We start from the raw sequence: 23,643 nt of genomic DNA, 5'->3' as shown, positions 1-23,643 counted from the left end.
GGTTTTGGTAGTGTGGACATTTCAATAACAATATTAAGTCTTCCAATCCATGAAAGCACAATATCTTTCCATTTATTTGTGTTTTCAGTTTGTTTCATCAGTGTCTTACAGTTTTCAGGGTAATAGTCTTTCACCTCCTTTGTTGAATTTATTCCTAGATATTTTATCCATATATATGTACATAGAATGTTTTCCTTAATTTCCCTTTCTGATATTTATTCTGCTCATTATTAGTATATAGAAATGCAACAGGTTTTTTTGGTATTGTTTTTGTTATCTCACAACTTTACCAAATTTATTACTTCTAACAGTTTTTTGGTAGAATATTTAGGATTTTCTATATATTATGTCATGTCATCTTCAACTAGTGACAGTTTTACTTGTTTTCAATTTGGTTGCCTTTATTTCTTTTTCTTGCCTGTTTGCCCTGGCTAGGACTTACAAAATTGTATTGAATAAAAGTGGTGAGTAGGCATCCTTGTCTCGTTCTGGATTTTGGAGGGAAAGCTTTTGGGTTTTCACCATTGAGTATGATGTTAGCTTGTCATATATGGTCTTTATTATGTTGAGGTTTATTCCCTCTTTACTCACTTTGTTGAGAGGTTTTTGTCATAAATGGATGTTGGGTTTTGTCAAATGCTTTTTTGGCATCTATGGACATGATCATAAGATTTTTAGTCTTCATTTTGTTAATGTGGTGTATCACATTGATTTATTTGTGGGTATTGAAAAATCCTTGCATCTCTGTAGTAAATCCCTTTTGATCATGGTATATGATCCTTTTAATATATTGTATTTTGGATATTTACCAGTTTTTAAATAACCTTGTTGTATTTCAGGGATTTCCATCTCTATGAGTTCTAAATTCCCAAAACAGAATCTAGAATATTCATTTCTTTAGTTTCCTTTGCAGCTCAGGCATGGATAATGTAGCACATTATATTACGCATATTCCTAAATGAGCTTGAGAAAAGAGGCTTGGCACAGAACCCATTTTTCTGGCAAGAGTTAGCGTCAGTGGTTGCAGAGTCAAGTTACTGTTCCAGAAGTGTCATTGGTGTAGCAGGAGCAGATGTAGTAAAGTTGAGTTTCTGCCAGCATCCTAAATATAGTGTGCTGTGCTCCATGAGCATAGAAATGGTGGTAGTTTTTTTCTAGTGCCCCGTAGGCAATAGCAGTTTTCATCATCAGGCCAGTTCATGGTATTGCTTTGGACAGTGTTCCTGAAAGCTTAGCCTCAAGCCTGCCTGATTCTTAAGCCGTCACAGTAATTCCTTGAGTTAGACCAATAAACTGTTAATAAATGCCTTTTCTGCCTAATTAGCCAGTCAGCTTTTGTTACTTTTAACTAAGAACAATAGAAGTTGTTGCCAAGAAGTGAGATACCTGAGATTACACAACATAAAATATGAAATGAAAGCAGGGGTTGGGGAGAGTGTTGTTAACATGGACCTGACCATCACAGGCCTTAAGCTGGTGGCCCTTGTTATGTAGTGGTGAACATACCACTTCCTGTTTCTTAGGAGTACAGCTACAGCAATAAGGGGTGTAATCAGAATGTCAGTGTGTGCTCGTCATTTCCTTCTACTTTCAGCAAAATATTGAAAAAGAGGATTAATGAAGATTAAGCTAGTCAGTCTGTGAAGCAAAGATGGAAAGAAGTACAACTTTGCTAAGGGACATTTCTCACTACATCCTGAACTCTAATTGAATTCGGGGTCTTATAATTTAGACCCTTGCAGGCCTAAAAAATGCCAGCTGCTACTATCCACTAAAACTAAAGCCAGTACAAGCAAGGGACCTCTTAGCTCTAATATGAAATAAGATCAGTATCCCAAATCTTTCTCATTTACCAGACAAAGATCAGATGTAGGGTGCATTTATTCATCTGAGCCTATAGGTTTTCATTGTGTTAAGACATGTCTATTAAACCAAGGGCTAGGGAGGTGTGGGACAACATAGAGACCATTGCCAAAGGATGAAAATATTCATGCTTAGTAATTGTCAGGATGTTTGCCTGTGGCTACTTGTACATGGAAATGACTGGGAGAAAATAGATGTGCAGCTTATAAAATTTTTGAATAAGTTGTATTGCCAGAAACCCCAAGCGTAGCTAGGTCTCTTCAGCTCTTAGAGGCCATTGTGATCTCTTAACTCATATCAACAGGACGTAAACTATGAAAACTTCAGAGCATCAAAGAAGAGCATCTTCCCTAATATCCCCACATCTGGATCCCCTAGAGGACAGACCAGGAGCCTTGAAGGACAGTGGATAATAGAGGGTCTTTGGTGAAAACAGGATTAGCTATTGCCAGTTTGGCTGACTGGAGTTTATTGCTTTGCCATGAGCAAGGAGCTCTTGCTCTTCCTGTCCAGAAGGATTTAGGATTTGCTGTGGAGCAGTAACTGCCATGTATTTTCCAGTCCAGGTTTTTATTGCTGTATCTTGTTTGTTCTTTACTATGGTCCAGTAGGTAGCTACCATGTGAACCACAGCTGTACCTAATGGAAAGGCTAGCGCATCATCTGGAGATCCTGGTTTTGAACCTGCACGAGACCTTAGGGGTCAGGTAGCAAATAGATGTAGCTTTCTGTGTATGGGAAGAAGGGTGCATATTCATGTTGTGCAGCCAAAAGGGTGGTAGGCGTGTTGCCTCTCCAGTATCTATTACTAACTGAAAAACTGTGTTCAGAGTAGAGTGTGACAGGCGGGGGGGGGGGGGGGGGGGCGGGTATGGTTTTTCAGACCATGTGACACCTTTCTGGCCAGTGCAAGCAGCTGTCTGCTGCTTCCAATAAAGCTATTGTTTTTCAGTTAAAAAGGCGTAGGCCAAGCTAGCACTCTGCTTTTTGCCCTTTTCCCCCTTCCTGCCTGGAATGCAGAGGTGATGTGACAGCAGCTTTGAAAACAGACACCACACATGAAGAGGAGCAGAAAAGGAAGAAAAAAAGCCTGGGTCCTTGGTGGTACTAAGGACCTGCCTTAGCGTAGGGTTGCCTTAATTTGTGTTTCCTGATATATGAGAAAATTAAATATCTTACTTACTTAAACCATTTTTTGTTGGACTTCTGGTTAATCTGTCTTTTCCACTAGCTTGTAAACTATTTGAAGCTGAGGAGGCTTTTTTTTTTTTAAATTGAGGTATAGTTAACATGTAACATTATATTAGTTTTAGGCATACAGCATAATGATTCTATATATATTTTGAAATGATCACCACAATAAATTGAGTTAATCTGTCCACATACATACTAACAAAAATTTTTTTCTCATGGTGAGGACTTTTAAGACTCTCTTAAGCAACTTTCAAATATGTGGTACAATATTAACTGCAGTCACTGTGCTGTACTGACGTGACTATTATATATTCATCTCTGTATCTTCCTTTCTTAATGTAATGCCCAGGAAAAAATAAGCACCTATATGTTTGATAAGTGAAACAATTTACTGTCATTGTTAATAAGTTAAAACCTAAACTAGAATATACTCTCTGATGAAACCTCCAAAGATTTGGCAGCAGCAAGTGAGATATAAAAACTGGTTAAATAATACTTATTTAATGGGTTCTCATTTCAGTAAGCCAGATTTACCATGTGGCTCATAAGAGCATTTTCTTTAGTCAGATCACTTCTCTTTTTTGTAAGAATTTCAGTTTTCCTTTTGAATTGATTTCATTATAAGAGTTATTTTAAAGATTAAAATTTATAGGAAAGATACAAGAAAAATTGAAGAATATGTTAATTTCCTTTATCCAGTTTCTACACATTCTAACAGTTTACCACATTTGCTTTATCATCTCTCCCTCATTTTTTTCCTGAAGTTTCTGAAGGTAAATTGCAGACATAATGTGTCCCCCCCGCCCCCCCGCCCCCCCGCCCCCACCCAAATAAGCATTTTTCAGATCATAACAGTCTGCTTGAGTTTAGAGCTGGAGAAATACTTCAGTGTATATTTCTTTAAAATACTTCTTTGTGTATTTCCTAAATTTGCAAAGACATTCTCTTACATAACAACAGTTTAATTATCAAGGTCAGTATATTAATGGTGACTCAGTTCATTTATTCAGATTTGTCTGTTTGTCCTAACAGTGTCCTAGCAGAAGAAAAAAAAAAAAAAAAAAAGGATTGAATAGCTCTCTGGTCTAAGAACCAGTTGAGGATCACACAAATGGCATTTAATCATCATGTTTTTTAGTCTTCCTTAAATCTGGAGTAGTTCCTTGGTCTTTCTTTGTCTTTCATGACCTTGTTGTTTTTGAAGAATATAAGCAAGTTACTTCATAGAATTTGGTGTGAGCATCTTTGATTGGGACAGTTCACTTGATTCCACTTAATTCAGCTCTTCTCCTGAAAGTTTTGTATCTTACGAGCTTCACCTCAGTTGACTTCAGCAGGATGTCTTACCTAGGGCTCAGCATTTGTTGTCGTCATCATCGTTGTTGTTGAACAGTGTTTCCTAGTCGGGCCCTACTGTCATTTTGAACAGACAGTTCTTCACTCCACAGCCTGTCCCACACATATCTCGCTCCTCCCCGCTAAATTCCAGTAGCACTCTTCAGTTACTGTGACCACCCAGAACACCTCCAGCTGATAGCCACAGTTCTGTAAAATTTACAATTGCATGTGGCATCTTAGTTCGACCAGGCAGGGAAGTGGCACCCTGCAGTTGGAAATGCAGAGTCCTAACCACTGGACTGACAGGGAATTCCCTGAAATCTTTCAATGAGAAAAGTTGTCTTGCTTTTTATATACTTAGTACTATAAACTAATTTTCCAGTTGATAGTTTTAATTATCATTAATCTGTAATCTGCTACTGACAAGGTGTTTTGTTGTTATTTAATTATATTTAATAATGATAAAGCGTTAAGTTTGTCGTGTATGTTTTTGTATAACCTGAAATGAGAATCCTATTAATCTATCCATTTAAAATAAAGAACACCACCTTAGAAGGTAACTGAAATAAAATATCACTGGGAAGATTTATCTTAAAACTAGATATTTTACTGTTATAAATTTTCGGGGGAAAAGAGTTTATTTGAATTTAATTTTAATGATATTAAATACTCTCTTTGTTTTTCTTTCAGAATTGGTCCCTAGGAAAGACCTTCTTATAGAAAATGTGCCATATCGTGATGCTCCAACTCAGAAGCAATGACTTTTACTAAAAGAATAAAATTAAGTCTTTGTCATTTTTTAATTTTAAAATATACAACTCTAACCAAACTCCTGGAAATGCAGATATTTTTCTCTAAAATGGCATATTGAAGATGAGTGAATTATAGTTTCATAATTAGCTTTCATGTTGAAAGGACATTGCTAAAAACTGTGGAACATAGTTAAGTATCTAAAGAACATTAGGTAAGAAAACATTTCATTTTCATTGAAAATCAGACTGCATAAAGTGAAATAAATGGCTAGGGAGTTATATTCACTTCTCTTTGACCATGATGAGTGTTTTGGTTTTATCATAGCTATTTGAGAATGAAGTGTTTTGACAGGTTGGTGGCTTTTTTCGCATGTGAACTGAAACTATTAGATTAAAATTACTAGATTAAATTAATGTTTAGTCTCCCAAAAGATTAAATGAGTCTAAAAGTCACAGTTGTGCCAACACTCCATAGAAGGTGGCCTTTGTTTCCTAAAAGACTGAAATTATTTCTGTAGCTAACAAAAATAATACAGTTTCATTTTAGAGACAGAGTATATCTCTGTGTTCCTAAAAGAAAACTTTGTACCAGTCTTCTGAAGATAGATGAATAAAATGTCAAAATCATGTATGATAACAAGAATAAAGAAATCCTAATTTCTTAAGGAAATAGTGGCCCTTGATCAAACTATATAACTTAGGCTTAGTAGAATTAACTGCACTTAGACCACAGCTAGAGATTATTGTGAAAATATAATAGATGGCTGCATCCTCTTCATTGTAATCAATAAGATCTAATTTTTTTTTTTTTTTCCTTCAACATGTTTCATTCCTGACAAGACTGACAGTATCACAAAACAGCTTGGCATTCTACCATCTAATGGTAGGAACTACAGAATTGTATTTAATATTCTTCTTGTCTTTCTTTTATCTGTACATCTTTACCATTCTGTTTGCTCAGTGAACAGTGTGTTCTCTTCATTCACTGGTCAGTTCTCCCGTTTGATGACACAGGGTTTTTAATTTTTACAAGATTCTCAATGCAAAATGCTTTGTTTGTTGGCAAAAACATATTGGTGTAGCCATACTGAATATGAATGTCATATTTAAAAATTATTTAATTTTAGTAGGTGAATTGTTGAAATTATTTTGACATAGTATATTTAACAGTAAGCCAGAGACTACCCTTAATGCTACCTAATAATTTGAAGATTAGTTAATATTTGAAATAAATTATATAGGTCAGAAGATTCATTACATAATTTTTTATCTCATACATATTTCTTATTGTGTGTATGGAAATTAAACCTACATAAAAGTAAAAGTTGTTTCACATTTGAAATTTGCCCTTTTAAGAATATGCTGGAAGTCTTCATAATACAATCACTGGTAAATTCTCTGACTTACTGTTATTATTACCATTATTATTTCTCTAAATGTCTATATTTTATATATTGAGGAAAATTGAAGTAGTTTAATATGTATTTTAATGGTTTCAGTATTATTTAGCATTCTTTGAAGTTTATATCTAGCTTTTTTTCTTTAATCTGAACTCCCTTGTTCTGTTCTACACTCATGTTAATTTAAAGATCTCATCAAAAAGTAGTTCTTTATTTTTGCAATGTAGTTATCATTAGGAACAACAGAGATTAATAATTAACATGTAAAATAAAATAATCATTCAAATGTTTATTAAAGCTAGTAGCTTAGACATTTTAAGACATATATTATATGTGTATAATATGTATATGTATTACATATGTGTGTGTATATTTATATATATAGTGTGTGTATATATATGTGTGTGTGTGTGTATGCATTATGCCTTTGTGCCTTAAGACTATGCCATAAATTTCATTTGTAGTATACCAGGATATCAACAATAGGTTTCACTGTCATAAAATTTTTAAATATTTGGCACCCTATCCTTATATAGCATGTATTTATATTTCAAATGAATTTTAACATTATTTAATAATTTTATTAGATTAGTCAAAACAATTTATGAGATTTTGGCCTGTTGTGAAACAAAGATTGTCAGTACTCTTAGAGAGTAAATTTTGAGAATGATGAGTATCTTAGTGCCTGACTTCTCTATGGTACAATGTCAAATTTAATTAAATCTCTTTTAGTTAGTTTAAAAAAAACTTCCTGTGTTCCCAAAGGGAATTACCCACATCTAACATTTCACCTTGACTGTTGAAACCTATTGAAAGAAGATGGTACAAACTCTAATTGCAGATATCTAGGCTCAGAGGCCCAGCAGGACTTTGTAGAACAATCTTTTGGCAGAAGTTAGAAAGGGTGTATGGCAGGAGAATCAGATTTGGCAGGCATGTGTGAGGAAGAATCCTTCACAAAAGATTTGAAGCTAAGGGAAATACGAGAAAGAGCTTTCATAACATTTGGTTCAGAACATTGAAATAAAGACTTCAGTCTAATTGTGTTTAACTTGGTCCTCGTTTTGCCTGCAGTTGCATATTTTAACATTAGTACAATATCCAAAAAAATGCAAAGTAATAAGAATAGGTAGAATAACAATCATTTTCCTGTAAGCACAAAGCCATAGGTCAACAAAGAAATGAAAATTCCAATTCTTAAGCAGAATTTTCTAAAGTGAAAGTAGATAAATACAAAATTAATTTAACTTTACTATATATCAGGAGTAACCTATGAGAAGTGAAATGGAAAAAAGATCCTATTTATAATAGCAAACAAAGCTATAAAATAAGAAGCAACTTAAAAAAATAAATAGAACTTAAAAATCAAAGACATACTGTATTCCTAGATGGGACAGTTGAAATTGTGAAGATGACTGTTCTTTAAAATGTAATCTATCACAATCCCAACAGATTGACAGATATGTGTACATAAAAATATAGAACTTTTGTATTCTGTGAAAACTACTATAAAATTTAGAGAAAGTATTTACCATCTATGTAATATTTAAGATAGGTAAGCTATAAGATGCTCTTATAACTCAGCAAAAGATATAAGACCATCTTATATCTTTTGATATAAGATAACTCAGTGAAAAAATGGGCAAATGATATAAATAAGTTCATAAAAGAAGAAATACTAGCCCATTTAGTGATCAGAGAAATATAGGTTAAAAAAAGGAAACAGTTTTTTCATCAAAGTTGCAAAAGTTGAAGAAACTGGTCATAGGAGTATATGTAAAGGTGATAAGCATATGAGAAAATGGGCACTCTCATATATTTCAGGGAGGAGTTAAGTTATGAAGCCTTTTTGAAAGAGAAATTGACATCAGAATTTAAAATAACCATATTCTTCAGTCTGTATCTCAGTGGCTCACAAGAATACTAATAAATGTATAGTTAGGTATATGTACAAAAATTTCGTTAGCATTGTATATAATTTTTTTAAAAAATTGAAAATAGCCTATATTTTCAAAATTAGGGGAACAGTGAAAGAAAATGTGGCTCATTCATAGTCTGGGATATTATGCAAAGGTTGAAAAGTATGATGTAAAAAATGTATATGTATGTAAATAAATATATATGTCATGTGAAAGAAGTAAGTTACAGAATTTATATTCTGTGTGAATCCACTTAAATACAAAAGAACTATTTTTGCACATATTTGTGCATATATATGTATAAATACATAGAAGTAATACATGCTGTATGTTAGTATTTAGTCTGGGAGGAAACTGAGATTTGGAGAAAGGGGCTGGTAAATTGAGGACTTTTATTCTGATAACTCCTGCATGTTTATATATATTTTTACAATGTTTATATTGATATATAATTTTAAAGAATAGTAATACCTAAACTACTAGTGATTTTTTATTTAAAATTTTAAATTACTAAATATTTAAAATATCAGCAACTGGTACATCAGACTCGTAAACCTAATTCCCATGTTTAACAAATGTTACGTTTTGTCATGTTTAACAAATATCTTCTTTTTAAAAAAAAAAAAAAAAAATTTGGTTGCACTAGGTCTTCCTTGCTGAGCATGGGCTTTTCTCTAGTTGCGGCGAGCGGAGGCTACTCTCTAGTTACAGTGAGTGGGCTTCTCTTTGGGGTAGCTTCTCTTTTTGTGGAGCAGTGTCTCTGGGGCACACTGGCTTCAGTAGTTGCAGTTCCCAGGCTCTAGATCACAGGCTCAATAGTTGTGGCACACAGGCTTAGTTGCTCTGCAGCATGTCAGATCTTTCTGGATCAGGGATTAAACCTGTGTCTCCTGCATTGGCAGGTGGATTCTTTACCCTTGAGTCACCAAGGAAGTCTCCTCCTTCCTTCTGAGTCTTTTATTTTCCTGTCTTATTTCAGGGATAATTTATAGTTGGTGGATATCATTTCCATGCTTATTTTATACTTTTATTAAATGTGTGTGTATTCAGAACAATATGTAGTTTTGTTCTGTGGCTTTAAAATGCAAATGAATAATGTTATGCCCCATATATTCTACAGCTTACTTTTTACCACACATTAAATTTTGAGATTTATCTGTATTGTTAGATAAATATCTAGGTATTTCAGTTTTATGTCTTATTCCGTTGTAACAATAAGCTAGTTTATTTATCCATGTCTCTTGATAAGCAATAGCATTGTTTCATTTTTTTTTTGATATTGCAAACAAATTTGCTGAAAATGCTGGCACATGGATTCTTGCATCAATGTAAAAGTTTATCTGAATATATACCAAGAAGCAGAACTGTTAAGCATGGTGCACGTACATATTCTAGTCTTCTAGGAATTCAGTAACTTTACCAATTGATACTCCAATAACATGTGCAAGATTCCTTTTCTCCATATCCTCATTGTTGTTATGTATGACTTTTCTCACTTTTGTCAAACTGATGAATATGAAAAGGTATCACGTTGCTTTAATTTGCATTTCTGGATTACTGATGAGGTGGATCATCCTGTCATGTTTATAGTCATTACAGTTTTCCATTATGAATGTGTACTCATATCCTTTGTTCACCTTGCTCTGTTGGGCTATCTGGCTTTTCTTACTGATTCTTTATATACTTTTGCTATTACTTCTGTGTTGGTTATCTGTGATGCAGCTGCCTTTTTCAATATGTAATTTGTCTTTGAATTCTATGATAAGCCTCTAGTTTGGGGCTTTATTTTTAGTATATTCATTTAAAAAAGTCTTTTATTAATTTTGCATTTATAGCTTTTTAAGAAATTCGTTTCTACTCCAAAATCATAAAGATGTTCTAGTATACATTTTCCTCTGAATATTGATGTTTTGCTTTTTATGTTTGGGCCTTTCTTCCATCAAGAATTTATTTTTGTTTATGATATGAGCAGGATATATATATATATATATATATATTTTTTTTTTTTTTAATAAGGTGACAGTTTGCTTCACCATCAGTTATTAAATAGCCCCTTTTTTTTCTGGTACCATGTAAAGCTACTTTGATCATATTCCAAGTTACTGTTGGACTCAGTCTAACCCTCTTAGCTATTCAGGGACTTTGCTCCTACAATTCTCCCCTGTCCTTTTGCCAAATATTTTTTCCCCTCTGTCCACTGAATTGTTCTCAACAGCATTCAACATTCTGAAATATTTCCCATCTTAAAAATTTTTTTCTTGAACCCCACCCTCAAGCTTCAGTACCACTATTCTGATCTTGTCCTAAGAAGTTTCTATATTTACTGTCTCTTCTCCGTACACATTCTCTCTTATACAGACCTCAGTCAGAAGTTAATCGCAACCACTCCACTAAAACCCTTCTTGTCCCAGTTACTGTTGACTTCTGCTTGGAAACTCGAAAGGTCAGTTCTCAATTCTTGTTTTATTCATTCTATCATCAGCAGCTGGCATAATTGAGCATTCCCTCTGTCTTGAACAAAGACCTAGACATATGTTTATTGTAGACTTACCACAAGTAGGATAGAGCCATGAACCAAAGCAAAAAAAAATGCCTACCTCGTCATCTGTTTATAATTTTAGATACACTCTCACCCCTTCTTGATGCTGCTCTCAGCCTTCTCTGGGAAGAATAACCTGGATGAACCGCCTGAAATGGCTCCTGTACCCTCTGACTTATGGTTGGTTCAGCCAATGGGGGACCCTGACCAGAGATCAGGAGGGAAGAGAGCAAAGGCAGGTATTTATTGTCCTGACTCTGTCCCTGAGAGATTGCCTCACGCTGTGTCCCTCCAAGTTTCTCTCAGGGTGATCTCTATACAGTTCTTTCCTTCCTATTTGGATAAGAGCTTCCCTTCCATCTTCAGATCTGGGGTAGCAACATCTTATCTGCTACTATCCATGTGAGTTCCTTTACACATAAAGTTTTGTAAACAGTCCCTTTATAAATAAATCTTCCTCAAACATATATAAAAGTACATCATTATTTCCTTTTGGGGCTGTCACTAATTCACTGCCCTGGGGGAACTTAATTATCTGAAGGTGAGAGACATATAATAAACACAATTTAAAAATAAATTAGAAGGTGATAAGTAATAATGGAGAAAGATAAGGCAGAAAAGGGAGAGAGGAAAGCTAGAAGAACAGTGTTGCAACTTTAAGTCCTGAGATCAGGGGAGGTCCAACTAAGGAAGTGATAGTTGAACCAAGATGAAGGATCTGAGAATCGAGCCCTGCAGATACCTAAGGAACGAGCTTTCCAAGCAGAGGAAACTGCTAATGCAATGTTCCTGAGACAGGTTCTCATCTGCTGTGTTTTAGGAGTCAGGAGCAAAGTGATTTTAAGTGGGGAGTAGTAGGAGACAAAATCATAGAAATGATATGGCAGAGGAGCGTAGATGCCAGATTATATAGGCCGTTTTTAAGGACTGGTTTTGCTCTGAATAAAATGCAGAGCTGTTAGATGGTTTTGATATGATCTGATTTTATGTTTTAAAGACATCATTCTGGCTGTTGTGCTGAGAATAGATCATGGTGGCAAAGATGAATGCAGGGATTCCAACTGAAAGTTTCTTGCATATTATTCTGGGTAAGAGATGATAGTGGCTTATTCCATAGTGGCAGTAGTAATGATGGTGAGAAGTGGCAAAATTGTGGGTATATTTTAATAGAGCTCCTAGATTTGCTGATGGATTGAAGTGAGGCAAAAGAAAGGAAGTCAGGCATGAATCCCAAGGGTTTTGGCTTGAGCAGGTGAAAGGATATTGTTGCCATCAATTGTAATGTTGAAAAAAAACAAGATTTGTGAAAAAAGATTAGGTGTTTCATTTTATGCATGTATTAACTGGGTCAGGAAGATCTAGAGTAAGAAATGGCAACCCACTCCAGTATTCTTGCCTGGAAAATTCCATGGACAGAGGAGCCTGGTGGGCCACAGTCCATGGGATTGCAATGTTGGGCCTTACTGAGCACATGCATATCATTATTCATTGAAATATCTGAAAGATATCCAAGTGTAGCTGTTAATAAGACATTGGATTAAGACCTGTAGTTCAGAAAGTGGTCTGGGCTGGAGATACAAATTTGGGAGCCATTAATACAGATATAATATTTGCAATCATGATATTGGATAAAATCACCAAGAAATTGATTCTATATATGGAAGAAGAAATGGAGAAAGAAGTGGCTACTCACTCGTGTATTCTTGCCTGGGAAATCTTACGGACAGAGGAGCCTGGCAGGCTATAGTCCATGGGGTCGCAAAGAGTCAGACGTGACTGAGCAACTGAGCACACATGCATAGGAGAAGAAAAGCCAGTGACTGAGTCTTTGGGGGCACTCCAATGTTAAAAGTTAAAGAGATAAGAAACAACAAGCATAAGAGACAAAGAAGTGTCCAATAAGGTAGGATGAAAACAAAGAGAATGTAGAACAAAAGTTATCAAACCATGGCTCACAGGGGCCAGATCTGACCCACTGTCTTTTTTTGTAAATAAACTTTTATTGAAATACTACCAAGCTTAACTCATTTACAGCTTCTCTTTGGGTGTTTTCATACTACAGTGGCATAGTTGAGTCTTTTCAACAGAAACTGTTTGATCCACAAAGCCCAAAATTGCTCTCTGGCTCCCTTACATAAAGTTTGTTGGCCTCTGGTGTATAGAATCTTGGAAGTCAAGTCAAAACAGTGTTTTGTTGAGAGGGAGTGACTGCATTGTGATCATGATTAAAATTCCATTAGAAAAGCCAGCATGGAGCTGCCTTTGGTGACTTCAGCAAGATAGTGTCTGTCAGAGAAATAACTGGAGAAACATACTCTTGTTGATTATTCCCAGATCTCTAAATCGATTGTAGTCACAGTTAAAATTGCAGTAGCATTTTGGTAAGGAACTGGTAAAATTTACTCAACTTTATGAGGAATAATAAAGGCTCTTAATCAACTAAATCAGCTATGACAAAAGAGTAAAATTGGATATCCATATGCAAAAAGGTGGAGCTCTGGTCCATGCTTGGCACCATGTACAAAATAATCTCAAAATCAGTCATAGATCTAAATATAAAACCTCAAACTGTAAAACTCACTGAACAGGAGAAAATCTTTGTGACTTTGTTTAGGCTAAGACTTCTGAGCTATGACACCAGAAGCACAATAGATAAAAGAAAAATGAATTGGATTTTGTCAAAATTAAAAAAAGACTTTGCTCTGTAAAAGATAACTGTTAAGAGAATGAGAAGGAAAGCCACAGACTGGGAGAAAATATTTATAAATCATAAACTAATAAAAAACTTTTATCCAGAAAATATAAAGAACTTTTCATCATAAAAAAAAATAGATAAATATTTAAGTAGATACTTCATCAGAAAATATATAAATGGAAAGCACATAAAAAGCTCTCAACATCGTTTGTCATTACAAATTAAAATCATAATGAGATGCTACTACATACTTACTAGAAGAGCTAAAATTAGAATGACTGAACATATCAAGTCTTCGCAAAGATGTAAAAGAACTGAAATCTTCATACATTACTGGGAGAGATATAAAGTGGCAGAACAACTTTGGAAAAATATTCAGCCATTTCTTACAAAGTTAAACATTCACTTCCTTGATAGCTGAAACCTCTCACTCCTAGATACTTACCTAAGAGAAGTGAAAGCATGAAGACTTACATGTTTATATCACACAGCAAAGGAAACCATCAACTAAATAAAAAGGCAACTTCCAGAATGAGGAAAATGTTTACAAATAATATATTGATAAGAGGTTATAATATAAAGAACTCATACAACTGAATAGCAAAAAAAAAAAAAAAAAGTAATTTTAAAATGGGCAGTGGGAAAAAAAATAAAATTAAAAAAATAAAATGGGCAGTGGATCTGAATGGATGTTTTTCCAAAGAAGACATTCAGATGGACAACAGGTACATGAAAAGATGGTTTGGGTTTTTTTTTTGGTTTTTTTTTGCCGAGCTATGTGGCTTGAGGGATCTTAATTCCCCAGCCAGAATTGAACCTAGTCTCTCAGCAGTGAAAGTATGGAGTCCTAACCGTTGGACCACGAGGGAATTTCTGAGAAGATATTCCATATCACTAATCATCAGGGTAATGTAAATCAAAACCACAGTGAACTATCATCTCACACCTGTTAGAACAGTTGTCATCAAAGAGATAAGAAATAGCAAGTGTTGGCAAGGGTGTGGAGAAAAGGGAGCTCTTGTGCACTGTTAGTGGGAATGTAACTTGGTGCAGCCACTATGGAAAACAGTATGGAGGAGTCTCAAAAAATTAGTACACCTGTATGACCCAGCTACTACATTTCTGGGTATTTATCTGAAGAACATGAAAACACTAATTTGAAAAGATACATGCACCCCTGTGTTCATTGTACCATTATTTATAGTAGTCAAGATATTGAAACAGCATAGGTGTATATCAGTGGGTGAATGGATAAAGACGTGACTTATGTATACAAAAGAATGAAATCCTGCTATTTGCAACAACATGGATGAATATTCCTTGAAGGTATTATGTTAAGTAAGTTGGAAAAAGACAAAACGCTTATGATTTCACTAGTATGTGGAATCTTAAAAAAGTAAAACAAAAACAAACTCCTAGATACAGAGATTAGATTAGTGGTTACCAGAGGGAAAGGGGGCCAACTGTATGGTGATGAATGGTAACTAAATTTGTGATGGTGCTCACTATGTAGTTATACAGATGTTGAAGTATAATGCTGTACTCTTGAAGTGTATATACCTTTTTAAAAATAGGCCTACCATATGATCCAACAATTCTATTTCTGGATGTTTATCTGAAGGAAGTGAAAATGCTAACTGGAAAAAACTATACTTACCCCATGTTCGTTGCAGCATTATTTATTATAGCCAAGACATTGAAGCAACTTAAGTGTCTTTTAATGAATGTCTGTATAAAGAAAATGTATCTATGTGTATATATGTACATGTGTGTATGCATATAGATAATGGAATATGATTCAGCCATTAAAAAGAAAGAAATCTTGCCATTTATGACAACATGGGTGGACCCTGTCTGCTGAGTCAAATGGAGAAAGACAGATACCAAATGTGCTTGCTTATATGTGAAATCTAAGAAGAAAACAAACAAAAAACTCAAACTCATAGTAATGGGTTCTTGATTTGAGGAGTGGGAGAAATGGTTGAAGAGAATCGAAAGATACAAACTTACAGTTATCAAATAAAACATGGGTTTGTAATGTACAGCATGGTGACTATAGTGAATGATATCATATATTTGAAAGTCGCTAAGGGTATGTCTTAAAAGTTTTCATCACAAGAAAAAAAGATCTGCAGCTATGCGTTGACTTAATGTAGTGATCATTTGACACTATGTACAAACGTTGAATCATATTGTGTGCCTAATATTAGTATAATGTTAAATGTCAATTATATCTCAATTAAAAAAAAAAAAAACAACTTACTTATAGCAGCTTTATTTGTAATGGCCCCAAACTTGAAACAATACAAATATCCATTAGCGGATGAAGAAATAAATTAGTATATCTATACACTGGAATACTTCTCACAAATAAAAACAAATGGACTATTGCTATGAACAAGAAAATAGATGAATCTCAAAATACTTACCCTCAGTGAAAGAAACCAGACAAAAACAAGTACATATTTTATGATTACATTTATATAAAGTTCTAAAAAACGAGAATTAATTCATAATCACTGAAAGCAGATCGGTAGTTGCCAGAGAAGGAGAGCAGGGAGATGGGTGGAGGGAGGGATTGAAAAGGTGCATGAGGAAATTTCAAACGGTGATGGATATTTTTATTATTTTGATTGTGGTGATGGTTTCATGGGTATATGTACATTTTTAATATGTACAATTAACTATTTCAATCATAATAAAGCTGTTTAAAAAGTACTGCAAAGGTGTAATGATTTTTTTTTAAGTGTAGTATTGGTGAAGGAACTAAAGAATGGTTAAGCAGTTGACCAGAAGAGAGAGCTCAGGGGTCAACTTATATACTCTCCTTCTGTACTAATATATACATTTTATTTTCTATACATTGTTAATAGTTCTTTCAGTGAATCTCTGTGTGAAAACATTTGTTTTCACCCTTTCTCTTGAATAATAGTTTCATTAAGTACAGAATTCCATGGCACCATTATTCCCCTTAGCACTTCACAGATACTGTTGCATTGTCTTTTAACCTCTAATTTTACTGCTAAGAAGTCTATTGGCAATCTAATTGCAGTTCGTTTTGGCTAATGTGCCCTTTTTTTGATGATTGCTTTGAAGATGTTTGCCTTGTCTTTGGTATTTTAGGCAGTGATTTTCTTTTCATTTATCCTGCTCAATGCTTGGTATACTTCATCTTTCTGAAGATTGATGTGTATCAATTATGCAAATGTCTTATCATAATATACTCAAATATTGCCTCACAGGCATCTCTCTTTCCTCTCACTGGAGCTCCTGTGAGGCCCCTCACGTTCTGCTTCACTCTGGTCACTTTACTTACTTTCACTGGTTTTCTATCTGTTCTGGTTCACTACTGCTTTCTTCAGCTGCAGCTGTCTTATCTGGTGTTTGTCCACCCCATGTATTTCTCTTTTAATTTCAGTAACTTTATTTTTTGTTTCTAGGCACTGTGTACGCTTTTTATATCAAAAGCATTGTTCCTTTTTCACAGTAATATGTTCCTTGTATCTTTTAGATCTTTCATCATTTAAAGATAATTGTATACTCTTTCAGAATATGCTGTTTCGTCAAGTATTTAGGTTGTCAGTACTCCTCTTTGTTCATGACACAGTCTTTCTTCGTGTGTTTTATAATTCTTGATCGTATGTCTATCTTGAAGAGCAGTTGCTGATTCACTGAGGATCCTATATGGAGCTTCGGACTGTGATATAGGTGCTAGAGATTCAAAGATAAGATAGTTTAGCAGGAAAGACTCTCAGAAGGTGGGCAATTATAGTGTAATTAGTGCTACACAGAAATTAAATTGAATTTTAAGAATATAAATGTATTAGTAGTTTGCAAATTATAGAAGATAGTGTGCTTTTAATCTCTTAAAGTAAACATAAAATAACTCATACCTAACACCATTTAAAATATATAAATTGGAATGAAAAAAGTAGATTTTGTGAAGTAGGCAGAAGTTTGGGGGAACCTTAAGCTTTCTGCCACAAACGTCTTTTGTACCTTTTTTTTTTCCCTTTTTATCTTTTACTCTGGCAACAGAGTGAAAAACCTACTGTTTTAGGTAAGATTTCCAGAGAAACAGACGTCGAGTCAGAGATATGCATGCAGGAGGTTTAAATTAGAGAGTACAGTCAGGAATAACCTCTGTGAGAGAGTGAGAGTAGCAAGGTTGGGCAGAGGGAGTTGTTGAATTCAGCAAAGCAGCTACACTGGAGGCCTGGAACTAAAGTGGCTGACAGAATTGTTCTGAACTAAGGATGGGCTATTGTTCCTTAGTATCAATAGTCATTGAAGGTGGGGCCACCCCAGGGAAAAGAAAAAACCTTAGTAGGGCAGTTTCTTTCAGTGGGACAGCTCGTAGAAAGAACAGTAGCTGTTAACAGCCCCAAAACTAAGCAAAAGAATGCCTCCTTCTGAAGGGGACATCTGGGCCATGCACAGAATCCACTATACCAAATAAGGCTTTTCCATAATTAGCTCAAACTGCTTGAGCAAGAGAGGCAAAATTCTAAAGCTGGGTGTTTCTCTTCTGAGAAATAAGTATCCCAGAGATAGTTTATTACCTATTCAGACCAAAAGAAGATGGCAAGCCCATAAAAAAAAGAGCTAATTATGAGCTGAGATTCAAAGTGAGTTAATGTATGGGGTCATTATTCATTTAATAAATTATCTAACATCATCTGGAGATAAGTCTACTAAAGAGTGAACAGGAAACTAAGTTCTGATAATAGCTCTTGTCAGTGAAAATTGGGTCTTTGAATAAATCATTTATCATCCCTAGATTTCAGGTTTTTGAGGAATCTCTATACTGTTTTTCATGGCTGCTGTATCAATTTACACCCTACTAAAAGTTTGTAAAGGTTCCCTTATCTCCACATCCATGCCAACATTTATTTGTCATCTTCTTGATGCTAGCCATTCTAAGTGTGAAGTGGTATCTCAATGTGGTTTTGATTTGCAAAGTGATTAATCATCATTTTCATGATTAATTATGTCAAGCATTTTTTTCATGTGCCTGTTGACCATTTGTATGTCTTGTTTGACAAAAAAAAGTCTGTTCTGAACTTCTGCCCATTTTTTATTCCATTTGGTTTTTTGATGTTGAACTCTTTGAGCTGTTTCTACATTTTAGATATTTGGGTATTGGTCATATCATTTGCAAATATTCTTTCCCATTCAGTAGATTGTCTTTTCATTATGTCGATGGTTTCCTTTGCTATGTAAAAACTTTTAAATTTTATTACATCATATTGGTTCATTTTTGCCCTTATTTCTTTTACCTTAGGAGACATACGCAAAAAAAAATATTGCTACAATTTATGTCAGTGTTCCACCTATCTTTTTTCTAGGAATTTTATGGGTTTTGATCTTATATATAGGTGTTTTCACTTTCATGCATTGGAGAAGGAAATGGCAACCCACTCCATTGTTCTTGCCTGGAGAATCCCAGGGACGAGGGAGCCTGGTGGGCTTCTGTCTATGGGGTCGCACAGAGTCGGACACGACTGAAGCGACTTAGCAGTAGCAGTAGCATAGGTGTTTAATCCATTTTGAGTTTATTTTTGTATATGATGTAAGAAAATGTCCTAATTTCATTATGCTACATATTTTCCCAAAACCTCTTATTAAAGAGACTGTCTTTTCTTCATTGTATATTCTCATCTCCTTTACTGTAGATTAATTGATCATAAGTGTGTGGATTTATTTATTTCTATCCCATTCCACTGGTTTGTATTTCTGTTTTTGTGCCAGTACCATTCTGTTTCAATTACTGTAGTTTTGTAGTCAATCAGTGGCTTATAATTTTCTTTTTGTGATGTATTTGTCTGATTTTGGTGTGAAGGTGATGCTGGCCTCGTAGAATGAGTTTGGAAGTGTTCTTTCCTCTGCAGTTTTTTGGAATAGCTTGAGGATAGGTGTTAACACTGAATGTTTGGTAGTGAAGCCAGACCTGTAAAGCCTTCTGGTCCTGGACTTCTGTTTGTTGGGAGTTTTTCAATTACTGATTGAATTTCACTATTGGTAATTGGTCTGTTCGGATTTTCTGTTTCTTCTTGGTTCAATCTTACAAGATTGTATATTTCGAGGAATTAGTCCGTTTCTCCTAGGTTGTCCATTTTATTGGTATATAGTTGTTCTTACTAATGTCTCACAATCCTTTGTATTTCTGTGGTACCAGTTGTAACTTTTCTTTTTTCATTTCTGATTCTATTGATTTGGGCTCTCTTCTTTTCTTGATGAGCCAGGCTAAAGGTTTATCAATTTTGTTTATCTTTTCAAAGAATCAGCTTTCATTCATCTTTCTATGTTTTTTTTAGTCTCTATTTCATTTGTTTATGCTCTGATCTTTATTATTTCTTTCCTTCTCTAACTTTGGATCTTGTTTGCTGTTCTTCTAGTTTCTGTAGATATCATGTTAGTTTGTTTATTTGAATTTTCCTTGTTTCCTGAGATAGGCTTGTGTCACTATGAACTTCCCTCTTATAACTGCGAACAACATAAACAAGCAGAAATGCATGAGAGACTAAAAGGCCCATGGAGTTTTGCGGCTACTGCTGGCTCACTGGTGGGCAGACTCAGGCCCCTGGATCTCTGGCTGCAGGGTCCCAGGGGTCCTGGAGCTGGTGTTGGTCCACTGGTGGACTGGGCAAGTTCCTGACACAGCTGGCTGCAGAGTCCAGGGTGTCCTGAAGCTTGTGTCAGCCCACTAGTGAATGAGGCCAGGTCCTGGGGCAGCTGGGTAAGGACTCCAAGGTGTCTCAGAGCTGGTGTTGGCCCCTTGGAGGATGGGCTGGGTCCTGTCACAGAAGGCTGTGGGGCTGTAGTGGTCCTGGAACCAGTGTCTGCCTGCTGGGTGGGGCCTGAGCCCAGGAAATCCTGGGACTGGTGCCTGCCAGTGGTGGGTGGAGCTGGGTCCCAGGCTCTCTGGCTTCAGAGCCCACTGGTGGATCAGGCTGAGGCATGAGGGTCCTAATCCCAGGGTTACTGCCACCTTGCTGGTAGGCAGAGCAGGGCCAGATCCTATAGCTTAAGCTAGAGGGAGGATTCTAAAGTGGTTCTTGCCAGCACCACGTGCTTGCCAGTGTCCATGTGCTTGAAGAAGCTCCCCAAAATGGCTGCTACCAGAATCTGTGTCCCCAGGGTGACTCCAGTTGCTTCCATGTCTCTCTGGGAGACTCTCCAAGATCAGCAGGTGGGTCTGACCCAGGCTCCTTTCAAATTACTGCTTCTGCCATAGCTCCCTGAGCATGTGAGATTTTGTGTGCATCCTTTAAGAAAAGAGACTCTTATTTCCTACAGCCCTCTGAGTGTCCTGAATGTAAGCCCCACTGGCCTTCAAAGTCAAACGTCCTGGGGATTCATCTTCCCGATGCAGGACCTCTGGAATGGGAAGCCTAGTGTGGTGCTTGGACCACTCACTCCTTGAAGGAAATCTCTGCAATTGTCGTCATTCTCCCATTTGTGGGTCACCTGCTCAGGGAATGGGTATTTACTATACTGCATCTCTGCCCCTCCCCTGCGCATCTTGTTGTGGTTCCTTTATAACTTTAATTGTAAACGGCCTTTGCTACTAGATTCCAGTCTTTCTCATACTGATGAGAATATGAGATTAATCTCATTCACAGCTGCTCTGTGAATAGTTGTCATTTTAGTGTGCCCTTGAGAGGAGGTACACTCAGGGTCTTCCTACTCCACCATCTTGGCCGATGAAAGTTTTTATTAAAAAAAAAAAAAAAAGCACAAGTATATTACATTGTAAGTCCCTATGATCTTGGCATAGTGACTTGAACATGATATATTTTAAAAGCAAAAGAAATTATTGAAAGAAAAAAATAATTGTTATTAATAATGGTGACAAAATAATGATGTACATTATACCAGTAAGTGATCAACTCATAATCCTGCTATATTTCAAGATTTTAAAATAATCAATTACCATTCAACTAAGTCTGGCACCAGGAAGCTCCCTGATTGATAGCAGCTTATATATAAGCCCACATTTGTTTCTAATTCTGAATGTACTTCAGTATCCCCTTTCTGAAACATGAAATTCTGACCTTTTACATTAAAATATAAAGTCTGGCCATTTTTCCAGAAACTGTAGAGATTTATTACTTCCCTCTACAATAGTGAACCAGTAAGGATGAAAAATAAGAATTTAGTGAGATGGGTCAGCAACAGTTGTATTCAGGACTTGAACTGCTATAGACGCCATTTGCAAACACATCGTGTTATGGCTTTGATACACAGAGCAGGAAAAGAAAAGCTGTGGGTTGCCACAGCATCTATGATGTTGGTGTCTATTGGAATAAGATCTTGATTAATTCTGCTTATGATTACTCTAATTCATCTGTATTTTATATCAATGTGGCTGAGTAATGGTTGGTACAGGAATTAGTTAGAAGTACTGAATTTTTGTAAATGAAACCTATCAGCACATCATGCTCTGAACACATCCTTGTACTTAATGATGTCATTTGTTTTAGGAATAACACAACTTAAAAAATACTTTTGGCTTTTTTCTCAGAAAATATTTCCAAGCAAGCAGCACATAACACTTCATCTGCAGTGGCACATTTAGCTAATGTGACTTTAAAACACCTTTATAGAACATCTAATTATAGATATAGAAAATGGGGTAGAATGGCAGGAGAAATAAATCATTTAAAATAACAAAGTAAATCAGGGCAGAACTCTGTTGTTGGTAGTTTGTTCAGGACAAGCCATTCTCAAAGTGGTAGTTTGTGAAACGTGTGCTATGCCTGATTGCTGGAGCACAGGTCTACGTTATCAGTGCCCATGGGTATTTGACTTTAATCTTCAAGTTATACACACTTTGTGTGTCTCCAAGGCAGAAGTATTTCCAGTAGTGCCTCACTTGAGACTTAAGTGTTTTGCTCATCCAATCTATTACCCAGTGTAAATTAGTCAGGGTTTTCTAGAGAAATAGAGCGACACGTCTAACTCCTTATATTTATTATAGGAATTGGCTCATGCCAGTTATGGAGACCAAGTCCCATAATATGCCATCTCCAAGCTGGAGAACCAGGAAAGCTGGTGATATGGATTCAGTCCCAGTCCAAAGGCCTAAGAATAGAAGTGGGAGAATCATGTCTTGTCAGTCCAGATTTGAGTCTGACCAGGACCAGGATGTCCATGTCTGAAGGCGGGAGAAGATGGATATCTCAGCTCCAACAGAGAGCAGCTTCGTCCTTCTGCCTTTTGTTCTGTTTGCGCCTACCTCATTGGTAAGGAAGGCCATCTTGACTCATGCTGCTGACTCAAATGCTAGTCTCTTCTGGAAACACCGTCACAGAAATACCCAGAAATATGGTCTTACCAACTATCTGGACATCCTTTAGCCAATCAGGTTGACCCATGAAATTAATCATCACACCCAGCCAACTCAGCATTTATTAACTACACCCTCTCCTATGCAAAGTACCAGATACTATGCAAAATATGCATGAAGTGAGAAATGTAAACCTTACCCTCAGAATTTACAATGCAGTACCCCCTTGTGTGAGCGTACTATCTGTGGAAAAAACAGCAACAACAATACCCAGAATACCCACCCTTTCCCCAGAAGATGACCCTTTCATGAACTGCTTGTGTTATAGGCCGGAGGAGCTTCACGCCCAGCAGAATATCCTCTGACTTCTTTGTTTCATTTTTCCACCTCTACAGTTTATAAGGTAGGAAAATGTTTTTACTTACTTGCAGAAAATGAGCTTTTCTTTCTCATTTTTTTTCTCTAGTTGTAGCCCTCTTTTTTTCCCCACTTGCCATCAGTTGAATTGTGTGAATTTTAATATTTTATTAATTGTTAAATACTGGTATTGAAAAAACATGGCAAGTTAGCATTGATTCACACGTATACATAAAGTCAGAAATAGTTTGAATAAACTGCACCTGAAGCATTATTCACAGTAAACGTTGTACC

At 35.8% G+C, this 23,643-nt stretch overlaps 1 protein-coding gene across 21 annotated transcripts in view; it reads left to right on the top strand.

Annotated features, from left to right (window-relative positions):
* The window catches only part of LYRM7 (LYR motif containing 7), a 620,686-nt gene that overhangs the window by 567,013 nt on the left and 30,030 nt on the right, over positions 1 to 23,643 (top strand). For 4 of the 21 annotated variants that reach the window (XM_081500255.1, XM_081500253.1, XM_081500254.1 and 1 more), the window contains exons 5-8: positions 5,086 to 5,359; positions 5,988 to 6,030; positions 22,684 to 22,948; positions 23,321 to 23,395. In XM_081500255.1, coding sequence (XP_081356381.1) covers positions 5,086 to 5,156 — 71 coding nt within the window. In that variant the 3' untranslated portion in view covers positions 5,157 to 5,359; positions 5,988 to 6,030; positions 22,684 to 22,948; positions 23,321 to 23,395. Of the gene's footprint in view, positions 1 to 5,085; positions 6,031 to 22,683; positions 23,396 to 23,643 lie in introns of those variants that run through there. The other 17 variants (XM_081500258.1, XM_081500256.1, XM_081500259.1 and 14 more) reach the window with 7 other exon arrangements.

This window comes from Giraffa tippelskirchi, chromosome 6 (genome assembly GCF_054371585.1).
Source record: "Giraffa tippelskirchi isolate mGirTip1 chromosome 6, T2T-mGirTip1v1.2.pri, whole genome shotgun sequence".
In the NCBI taxonomy this organism is placed as follows: domain Eukaryota; kingdom Metazoa; phylum Chordata; class Mammalia; order Artiodactyla; family Giraffidae; genus Giraffa; species Giraffa tippelskirchi.
Note: the sequence above shows the minus strand (reverse complement) of the source record. Positions and strands in the feature narration are given on the sequence as shown.